Below are 11063 nucleotides of genomic sequence, written 5' to 3'. Positions count from 1 at the left end.
TTTTGCAAAGTTAATTTGTGGGAAAATGCTGTATCTGGATCAAAAATACCTGGTTTTAGTTCCACCAGCTCTCTTTCTTGTGGACAGAAGTGGCTTTAGAGAAGTGTTTATTGAAAAAAATATTGAAATCACTATCTTGCTGTAGAGCATTTTGACTTCAATGACATTAATCAAAATGCAAACAACATTTAACCAAAACCACATATAATCAAAGATATATTTAAACAAAAATGATCTCATCAGCTCCATTTGCTAGGCATTCAACCACTGCAGTGTTATAAGAAAATGATTGATCAAGTGGGTCCCACTGAGGTCAAATTCTGAATTTTGGTTCTTCAAGAAGACTTCCAACCCAGCACAAACACAAACACCCCAAGGCTGTAAAGCCACTTCACCACCCACAGGGACAGGACATGACACAAAACTGAATTTTTATCATTTGAAGAATCAATCCATTTAAAATACCCCCACTAGCCGTTGCTGACGAGCACTGCAGAGAGGGATGGACATGAACAAGTTCATTGTACCCAGTTGCCCACGTGGTGAATGCTGGTGGTCTCACACAGGTTTCAGCCACCTCTGAAGGGCAACCATGGTTACAGGTGACAGTGGCCTCCCCGGTCCGTGGCTGTGCTCCCCGCACGAGATGAGTGGTCACCACTGCAACCCCAACTCGATCCCTGATGCCACGCAGCAGGTCACCCCCAGGCTGGAATGCAGTGCATTGTCACGCTGTCCGTGGCAAGGCACGAAGGAGCCTAACCACAGTGGCAAGGAGCTCTGGAGGGCAACTTCAGCCCATTTTAGGTTTAGGGGAGGACAGGACTTCTACAAGGCTATGAAACAGAAAAAAAGAGAAGAAAACTTCAATAAAATTTGAAAAAATATGGGATAGAAAGAAATCCAGTGGCAATGAAACACTGTCCTTCCACACTTGCCGCTGCCCGTCTGCCTTGGACTGGGGCAGTTTCTAACTGCAGCAGAGTAAAATGTTTTCTCGTAGTGGGACAAAAATGTTCCTTGTATTGAAGCTTAAAAACAAAGCTGACCTGTGATTTACATGACAGTATTGTGAAACTGAATTAGTTTTGTGAATTTAGAAGACCACGTTGAAGATTATGTTTAGAATTATAATACCTGCGCTATCAGCTTAAAATGGTTTAATTTCCTGGATGTTTTTAATGAAACAGCCCCATGAGTTCTTCAATCAGGAATCCTGAATTATGTTTCAGACCCGGTGTTTAACCTTTAGGGCAAGTCACTTGGTATCTCTCTGTTTCTGCTTATCCATCTGTAAAATGAGAACTAACATATTTACCTACCTCGGCAGGGTTTGCTGGGACGGACAGACCGTGGTGTGTTCCTACTCTGGCACTGCAAATAGTGAGGGCAAAGTGTTCTTTAGGGACACCGGTACCTGGTAAAGATTTACATGAGTTTACGTCTTACACATGCGCAAGCAAAACTGTGGTATATAAACCCAGACATCTGTCCCAGCCTGCGCCCAGACAGGGCTGCGCTCTTCAAACACGTCCATCCTTTGTACCCGCTCCGCGGCATTTATTTACCAGTAACCCTCTCCCCTGGCTGCCGAGGGGAGTCTGCCACCAGCTGACAAAGCCCCCGTGTCCTCCCCGCAGAGCCCAGGGAACTGAAGCAGGAGGCCAGGAGCGCAGGGGCATCTCCAGCACGGCCATTCACCCCTCACAGCCGCCCCAGTGCCCCGGGAAGGCAGCAGCACCATGTGCTCCCAGGTAACAAGAGACAGCCTGGCAGTGGCCAGCCCGGGCTCGATGGGCCTTTCTGCCCACGCCAGGGCCAGACCCAGCCATGCATGGCGGCGTGGCCACTGTCCCCAGGAATGGCACTCCCAAGCCACCTGTGTTGACACCACAGCACCGGGCGATTTGGGGCCGTTGGGTATCACGCACGACGGCTGCCAACCCCCCGGCCCTTCGCTGGGTTTCGGGCCTTGCCGCACAGGTACGCTCCATCCCCCACCCACCCCTCCCAGGCGCCCAGCCCCACCAGCACCCCCGAACGAAGGCAGGATTGGGTCAAAAACCCTATTCCCGCATTGCCTCTCCACAGACAGGGGCAGGGAGCGGGGTCGCCCCGTCGGTGATCCCCCCATCATCGGTCGCTGCACCCTGCCCACAGCCCGCTCCCGAAGCTGGGGAGCAGGGGGGAGGGCACAGCCTGTGGTGGCGGGGGGCTGGAGTGCCCCCGCTCCCCCCCAGGGTTCCCCGGTCGCAGCGGGGCAGGCGTCGCCCCCCCGGCCCGCCGCCGGACCGCTCTGCCCCAGCCTCTGGGGCTGAGCCACCCTTCCTCGACGGCGGCCGCTTCTCTACTCCCTCCCCCGGGCCTGGCGCTGCGGCGGGGCCGGGCAGCGCCGGGGGCGGGGGGCCAGGGCGGGAGGGGCGGCCCGGCCCGGCCCGGCCCCGCGGGGGCGGCGGGGCGGAGGAGGAGGAGGGCCGGGGGGCGCCCGGCGGCGCGGAGCCTCTCCCCGGGAGCCGCGGGACGCTGCGGCGCCTGCGTGGAGCAGTCGGAGCCACAGCTTTCAGCGGCGGCGTGGAGGGGGTGCCCCGTCCCGTGCCGCGCCGTGCCGTCCCGTCCCGTGCCGCCGGTGCCCGCCGCCCGCCATGGGCCGCCTGCCGCTGTACCTCTGCTGCTGCCTCGGTAACTCCCGCCCCGCTCCCACCGCCGTCGGGGCACGGCGGGCTGGGCGAGCCCCTACGACCCCCGCCGGGGCGGCTCGGGGCGCCCAGCCTGACCGCGCTGCCGCTTAACCCTCTCACCCCTCTTTCCCTCCGCGGCCGCGCAGCGCTGGGGTCCGCGGCGGCGCAGGAGCCCGAGTACAGCTACGGCTGCGCCGAGGGGAGCTGCTACCCCGCCACCGGCGACCTGCTCATCGGCCGCGCCGACCGCCTCTCCGCCTCCTCCACCTGCGGCCTCCGCCAGCCCGAGCCCTACTGCATCGTCAGCCACCTCCAGGTGAGCGCCTCGACGGGGGCGGCAGCACCCCGGGGCCTCCCGCCCGGCCGCGGGGCTCGGTCCCCGGCAGGGCATCGCGGAGCGGGGTGAGGCGGCAGCGGGGGCGCCCGCCCGCGGGCATCCCCGGGGCTGGTGCGGTGGGATGAGCCGCTGCCCGAGGGAGGGACGTGCGGGCAGTGATCTCCGGGGGGGCAGCGCCGTGCCCCTGTGCGGGACCCCGCGCCCCGACAAAGCAACCCGGGTCCAGGGAACCCCTGGCTGCTTTCAGCTCCCGACCCCCCTTTCCTTAGCGAGGTTAATAAGGAGGAATGTGCCGCACTAAGTTCAATTAATACTTTATTTTCCGACTTAGCCGGAGCCGTCTAGACAGCTTCCTGATTGAGAGTGGTCTGTAGGACTCGGGCAGTGTTTTGGCCGCTGTTCCCGTAATGTAATTACATTTGTATGGTCTCCAAGTGAAAGGATGCAAATAGGGTTGTCCCGCACATCTGGTGGAAAACACAAAGCTCGTTGCTATTTAAGCCAGAAGCAGCTCCCCAGACTTAAAAATCTCTGAGACAGAAGGCATGGTGGAGAAGAATAAAATATCAGTTATAAGTGAGACTCTTGAACTGAAAGTAAGGGGGTAATCTCTGGCCGAATTTACCGCAGAGACAATAGGGCCGGATTCTGGCACTTGGAAGGACAAGCAGGGGAAGCAAGAGGAGCCCAGCCTGCGGGGATGTAGCACTTGGCCCATTTGTGCCCTGAGGTTACCCAATCTCGCCCCCACCTTGAGTTTTACTGTACTGCTCCATCTGCTAGAGCTAATACTTGATTTACCGCGGGGTTTAGCTTTGCTGGAGCGTTTTTGGCGTATGTCAGGATTGTGTGTAACAGGACTTCTTTAACCACATTAGCATCCCTGGTAGGACAAACCAATAAAAGCACTTTGTTATGTTTTTTGGTCTTAAAAAATGCTGACGTGCCATAGTAAAAAGCGTTGCTTCAGGAGTTAATGTGTGCCCTTGTTCCTGATCTCACAGCCCCAGTTCAGCATTTGGGATGTCCCTGGTTACTACTGAACCATAAGGTGGTATCGAAGAAATTGTGTCAGGCTGTGGGTGCTGGATATCCTCTTAATAACACAGGGCTTGGCCATGCTGAGCACCTGGCAGGATTGAGCCTTCCAGGATTTGAGTTTGGTGGGAGAAGGAGCAAGTCATGGCATGAGGTGGGGGGCTGTGATGCTGGGGGAGAGGAGCCTGGAGCGGGCAGGGGGACATCTTCTTCAGGACCCCTGCTCTTGCTGTGCTCTCTCCTGGAGGAGTCTCTGGGGGTTCGTGGGGGCAAAGCGTTGGGCTTGAGAGGAACTGGTGAAGCTGAAATCAGTGAAATGGAAAGCCTACGTAGCACAGACCTGCCAGCTCTCACATTCTTGGCTGATAAAGCACCGCATTCGTCTCCATAAACCTGCTGGAGGAATGATGCCTGTGTAGCTTTTGACAGTGACGAGTTGCTGGTGTGCTGGGGCTCCCTCGCTGCGGCGCGATGAGCTCCTCTCCGTCCTCTGCCCCCTCCAGTCTGCCAAACTCTGAGCTGGTTTGGGCAGGGGCCCTCCGTTTTGGTTCGGTTTGCATCCTGCCTTGCAAAATTGGAATGTAGCTGCTTTAGGCACCAGCACAATGTAAAAATAGCATTGTTCGTGGTAATAGTCATGATGGGTTTTTGTCTTGGTGAAGAAGCTTTCCCAAACAGCGCATGCCAGACTTGCACCTGAATGTTTTTTTTATGGGCACACCTTGTAGTGTGTGCAAACTGGGTTTATGTACATAGCTTGGGATTGCAATCGAAGGCAAAGATGCAAGGCTTAGGTAGGAGCATGACAAGCTGGATTCAGAGTGAAGTTAACCCCGTGCTGAAAGGACCCGGTCACTAAATCACTGATGGACCCTTGACGTGTATTTGAGCCTCACCGGAGGTATCCCTAATGCCAAGAACTTACACTTCCAAGCTAGCTCCCAAAAGCCAACATTATTTCACACAAGTTGTTGAAGATGCAGTTTTGCATGTGTACATTTGTATAGAAGCAATTCAGCAATTTTCTGTGGATGCTGCCTTTGGTTCTGACTTCTGCTGGAGAATATGTGCACTGGAGGAGATTTCCTGAAACTGCAATTTCAATAGAAAACATACTTCTCCTAAAAATAAAGTTTATGGAATTCCTGGCATGTTTTCCATTTGGCAATTTGCATTAATTCATAAAGGTAAATACACTTATCATTTCAACAAAAAAAATACCTTTGATGACTCCTGCAGGCAAAATGAGTGGAATGTGTTATAGATGGAAAATACTCTTATCTGCAGGAAACACCTATTGCCCCACGGATAAAATTAGTAATGCTGATTGTTTTGTTGTTTCAGGAGGACAAAAAATGTTTCATATGTGACTCCGAGGATCCCTTCCATGATACTCTCAATCCTGACAGTCATCGCATTGAAAACGTGGTCACCACGTTTGCTCCAAATCGCCTGAAGCTCTGGTGGCAGTCGGAAAATGGTACGGGGTTTGTCTGGGAGCCATTTCCAGGGCTGGGAGCTGCTTTCCCTCCTTTTATTTAAGGGTACCTGCTGGTTTGCTGTTATCTCTGCCCTGGTGATTACTGCTGTGTGAAGGATCCTGCTGTTCGAGGAGCGCTGAGTAAAACTGGCTGCTTTTGTGTGCCCTGGAGCGGTCCTTAATCCATAAGGAAGCCCCGTCAGCGCTCCGGGACTGTTGGAAAGAGTCATCCCACCACTCTGCAAGAATCCTTTCCTAAAGAGAAAAGTTTCCCACACTGGCTCCAGATCTCCCTCATGTTTGGGCAGTGGGAGCAGAGCAGCCTTCCAGGAGTAAATATCCCGGGACAGCGCTGCCAAGGAAGCACCGCAGGGCTTCCCCGCGCCGCTGGGCTGGAGGGAGGGTGTGGAAGGAGGAGGTTTGGGCGCAGAGCCAGGGGCTCCTGTCCCACCCGCAGACCTCCTTTTCCCTACCCTCCTACCCTGGGAGAGCAAAGCCGGGGGCATCTCTTACCCTGCAAACCGCCTTCCCCGTCCTGGGCTCCGTGAATTCCTGCATCCATATGCCAAACAGTAAAATGAACACCAGAAACAAGCCAGCTAGCTAAAAAACAACATTGCGTGTTAGTTTGGTGGCTTTTTTTTTCTTTTTTTTTTACTCTTCCTCTGCCCCTTTTTACTTTTATGGTTATGCTTTTGGCATGCCTTCATACACAAAACAAGGCATTGAGGTTTCTCAAACAGCAGTCCTACCCTGAAGCCTTAAAGCCAGCTGGACAGGATGGGACTTTTGCAAATGCATTGGCAGTAGCTGCCTTACTGTATATTAAAATAAAATGTTAATATTTGTAACATTTCTGCTGCACTAAACCCTTTTTAACCATTTAGATCAGACTAGCAAGCTGCTTGTCTCCCACGGCTCTCTTCTAGCGTTCCAAATAATTAATGTTTTTTGCAACAGGCTTGGCAGCATTCACACAGAAAAGTTCTTAGCTCATAAGGTCATGAAAATGTCCTTCAACAATAAAAACCAAATGATTCTTTCTGTCCAATTCATGTTTTTTTCTATTCAGGCATACAGCAGAAGGGACCATTGCTGCGCGCTCCACATAAAGTTACAGCTGGTTGAAAGTTTAAACTCTGTATTGGTTTATTATTTTCATTTCTTACCCTTTCTCCTCTCTGTAAATCTTGATTATTTTTTTTAAATTGCTAACTACAGTATAATTAGTATCCACCTGTTTTGAGAGGTCTTTTCACATGACAAAATAACAGTTGTAACTGTTTTTCTTCCTTTCTGTGTAGAGTCCTTGGCCGTAGGTAGTCATACAACACAGTATGGAAAGCCTTTTGCTTGCCACTGGTTTCGTGGCCCTCATGGTTGCAAAGCATGGCTGTGATAGTTCTTTTAGAGTATTTCAAAACCAGGTTGTAAAGGAACTGTTCCTGTGTCTGGACAGACAGGAGAGTCCAGAGTGAGTGAAGAAAGGTGGGAAATGGTCCCCACCAGCCATTGGTGAGGTTTGGGGAGTTAGGGCTGCAGAAGCTCGCAGCTCTGTTGCTGCCAGATGGGCTGCAGTGTGTGAGGACAGCCTGGGATCACTACGCCGGTCTGGGTTCAGCATCCTCAGTTGTACCAGCCACTGGGCGCTTTGGTGCAAGCATTCAGCCCATAGCAGTCCCCATCCTTACCCTGCATCTAGTGGTGTTAGCCATGTTACGCCGGCTAAAATAACGGCAGTGCAGGCTCACACTTTGCGTATAACGTGTTTGGTGCAGGTGATGCACAGGAATCCCATGTGCGTCATCTCTTCAGCGAGTCCTTGGTGTCTCCCCTGTACCTCACTAATGCACTAAACCTCATGTCCCTTTTTGACAACAGAGCCAAGTGACGAAGCAAAGAGTCCTTGCGTCACCGGAGTGAAGAGCTTTGGCAAAATTTAGCTGTAGAGGCTGGTAGGTGTCCTTGTTTGCTGCACAGCTTCTTTTCTCTGCCCCTGCAGGTTTGGAAAATGTGACTATCCAGCTGAACCTGGAGGCTGAGTTTCATTTCACTCATCTCATTATGACCTTCAAGGTAAGGAAGCCACAACCTTACCCCAAACCCCAAAACATGAGGAAATAAGAGATCTCATAGTCCTTCACATCTGTTTGATATTTGGGATTTGGGCTTTTTCTGAGCTGTTTTGCCTGATTTTTTAGAGCTGTCAACCATTATTAACTCCTGCAGGAAGGCTGAGTTGTGATTTGAACTCCAAGGAGGCTGCAGAAGGAGTCGTACTGAACCTGGGCTTTGTGTTGGTGTCTCTCTCTGGTGATTGTGTTCTAGAAGATCATTAGCTAAATCATATAGTAGCAAGGATTTTTTTTCTTAAAAAAAAAAAAGAAAATGGCCATGGTATCGGTTTTCCTTTGGCAAATGGAAAGGTCTTCAGGAAGAAGGAACATCTGTACACAAAGTGTCTTTGTTTCTTTACAAACAGATGTCTTGGAATGGTAGATTATGTCCCGTACATCCTAAATCGCAGGCAGGCGCTAGTAGCAACCTTCAACTGAGGTTTCAGGGGCTGCAGTTCCTGCAGGGCTAAATCCCTGCTCTTTGCATGTAGACAAGTTAATCTCTTTCTTTAATTTTCACCCGTCAGCTTTCTAGGAGAGCTGGTTCCTCTTTCCTGTGGTGTCGGCTTGTGTTTCTCACCCTGCCCTACAGTGGTGGCTGAGGTAGAAGGTGGTCCTTTCTGCTGGCCCCCAGCAGTGAGGGACCCCTGAGAGATCCCTGACCCAATGCAGGTGCTGCGGCCATCGTGCCCCAGTGCTGCTGGGCTCGGTCTGCCGTCAGGAGGAAGATTGCGGGGGGAAGGATAGCTGTAATGATGATTTGTTGACTTTGTGTGTGTGGTAGACACTTGAGCTGCCTTACCTCTGGGTTGCTACATTTTTTGTTGGGTGAGATACCAGTTTGTAAGTTGGGTGATATTTTCAGCCAGGAAGCAGAAAGAAAACTTCTTTCCAGCTGTGACTGAATGCTTTTGTGCTTGGCTCGTGGAGGGCCTCCTCTGGATACATAAAACTAACGAAGAGACCGTTGGCGTTTCTTGGTAGGTGCAACCCAGCTGTTAAATTAACATCCGCTTTTTGAAATGCAGCTCATAAATTGAAACATGAGATTTTTAGGTCAGGGGATTAAAGATCTTTTTAAAATCTCATTAGCTAGTTGTTTGGAGCTGAATACATGTAGGTAAGAAGGACGGTGGTTTGTGTGAAGCGAATGCAGCCTGGTGTGGTCTGGACAAGGCCAGCTGGAGTGGGGTCACTGGGACCAGGGGAGGCAAATGCAGCAAAAGTGGATGAAGCTGAACCTCTGTCTCCTTAAAGAAGAAGGTTTTCTTAATGCAGCATAGAGGATAGCTGGCACCGGGCGGCAGAGACGCTGCGAAAGGTAGTGTGGTCAGACAAAGAGAGGTAGGCAATCCCAGGGCTTTTCTGAGCATCAGAGGCAACTGCTCAGCAAGAACTTCTGGGCATCAGAGCTGGAGGGGAAGCACTGAAAGTGGCCTCCTGGTCCCCAAGGCAGGAGAGGAGACCCATTAGGTCTTTGCAGAAGATTAGGCAAGGAGGTACGTCAAGGAAGAAGGCTGTGCTGCTTCCCACAGCAGTGGAAAAAAGCCTTCTGTCTCCTTAAAGCCCTGCTTTAATCCCCAGTTTTGAGAATGGATTTGGAATCCAGAAAACTTAGAAGTTTGCTTATTTATTATAAGCTTGTTTAAGCGCTTGGCCACCGAGTGATGTCTTTTTAAAGATGGGTCGTCTGTGGTTTGATGCGTGTTATTTCAAAGATCTGCCTCTGAGCAGAAAGTGGGATATCAGCAGAAAAATATTTTCAATATTTCCAAATATTGGAAATTTCCAAATATTTGCACAATTTTAATCTCTCTCCCTGCACTATTTGGGCAATTTCCAAATATGCCCAAATAGTGCAGGAAGAGAGATTAAAATCCAGACATGTGGATTGCTTACACTTAAAAGTGCTCAATGCAAATAATAACCAAATAAAATCTCTTGGTTTTCTTACTATCAGACATTCCGTCCTGCTGCAATGTTGATAGAAAGATCATCTGATTTTGGAAAAACGTGGCAAGTATACAGGTATTTTGCATATGACTGTGAAAGCTCATTTCCTGGGATTTCAGCTGGACCCATGAAGAAAGTGGATGATATCATTTGTGATTCCCGATACTCTGACATTGAACCTTCAACGGAGGGAGAGGTCAGAGGGGTTTTTTTCCAATATGTTTATTGTATAGACTTTTTCCATACAAATTGAGATTCTCTTATATTTAAAGCTGAATCTTCCGTTGTACCATTTTTCCTCCAGGTAATATATCGTGTTTTAGATCCTGCTTTTCGAATTGAAGATCCGTACAGTCCACGTATTCAAAGTATGTATGCGGTTACCTTCCAGGCTCATTTGAAAGCATTTCTGTACTTATTTACCTACTAACCAAAAAACCAATAAGCTGCAAATGAAGTCATGCATTAGCCCTGATAATGGTTTTGAAGTCGTACGAATACATTTGTGGTATGGCTTCTTTTTCTGGCTCAGACAGTGACGTGCTGGGAAATAACGATCAGAGTTGTCAACTCAAGTGATTGCTCTTACATGTGTCATTGTAGTTGGTCCTTTTCTTAACTGATCAGGGAATCATTTTCATTAAAGACCCCCCTCCTCAAAATACATACAGTTGCTGATGGAAACCTTGGAACGTGATGCCATAATTGTACCATGTTCAGAAAGCAAAGAAAAAAAACTACAGAGGTACTTACATCGTTTTGCATTTCTAGCTAAAATCACGGGGGCTGCATTTTATTTTTCAGAACACCTGAGTCATGCTTGTGAATGGTTGGCCTTGGTAGCACTGCGTGGCTGGACCACATGGATGCAGTCGTAAAACACAAATGACTCTAGCATTCGTGTGCGGTCATGACAATCCAGGAACGCAGAGGTAGAGAGGTCTGTGCTGTAACATGCCTCAAAGAGAAACCTCGTGGGGCATTAACTGCAGTGCTTGGCCTTAAACTTGACCTTCAATTTAATATTCATTCTCAGTTTCGGTTCATGTCCTTCAGTGTAAAGGTAACTGGAGCAGGAGAAAATACCTGAAGTAGAAGTGTCTGCTAGTTGCTATATTGGTTGAATGTTTTTTAACCAAAGTTTTAAAGGAGAAACTATGAGAGAGACTCTGCTTTCATGGGCTTTAAGTGCTTTTTCAAGCCTAGTTTGAAGGCTATAAGAAATTACACAGGATTCATAATATCAAAGTGAACATGTAGACTGAATTAATTACTGCAATATTGTCTTCTCATGGATTATATCCTTTCAGAACTTCTCCTTTGTATTTGGTCAGTGATGGGGCGTTGCTTCCTTCAGCAAAATGCAACTAATTATATTTGCTAGGAAACTTGGGCGTATAAGAAAGAGTATATTCGTGTCTTGTTTCCAGCAAAGATTTTTTCCAAAAGGCTCATAACTC

The 11063-nt window shown here is 49.7% G+C and overlaps 1 protein-coding gene across 2 annotated transcripts in view; it reads left to right on the top strand.

Annotated features, from left to right (window-relative positions):
* Nucleotides 1–2484: 2484 nt before the first annotated feature.
* LAMB1 (laminin subunit beta 1) overlaps nucleotides 2485–11063 on the top strand; it is a 49050-nt gene continuing 40471 nt past the window's right edge. The window contains exons 1-6 of one of the 2 annotated variants that reach the window (XM_068402331.1): nucleotides 2485–2679; nucleotides 2825–2994; nucleotides 5398–5533; nucleotides 7536–7609; nucleotides 9611–9799; nucleotides 9908–9971. In XM_068402331.1, the coding sequence (XP_068258432.1) occupies nucleotides 2643–2679; nucleotides 2825–2994; nucleotides 5398–5533; nucleotides 7536–7609; nucleotides 9611–9799; nucleotides 9908–9971 (670 nt within the window). In that variant the 5' untranslated portion in view covers nucleotides 2485–2642. Of the gene's footprint in view, nucleotides 2680–2824; nucleotides 2995–5397; nucleotides 5534–7405; nucleotides 7489–7535; nucleotides 7610–9610; nucleotides 9800–9907; nucleotides 9972–11063 lie in introns of those variants that run through there. The other variant, XM_068402332.1, reaches the window with a different exon arrangement.

The sequence above is a fragment of the Nyctibius grandis genome, chromosome 5 (genome assembly GCF_013368605.1).
Source record: "Nyctibius grandis isolate bNycGra1 chromosome 5, bNycGra1.pri, whole genome shotgun sequence".
Lineage (NCBI taxonomy): Eukaryota > Metazoa > Chordata > Aves > Nyctibiiformes > Nyctibiidae > Nyctibius > Nyctibius grandis.
The sequence above is the reverse complement of the archived record's forward strand: the minus strand, read 5'-3'. Positions and strand labels throughout refer to the sequence as shown.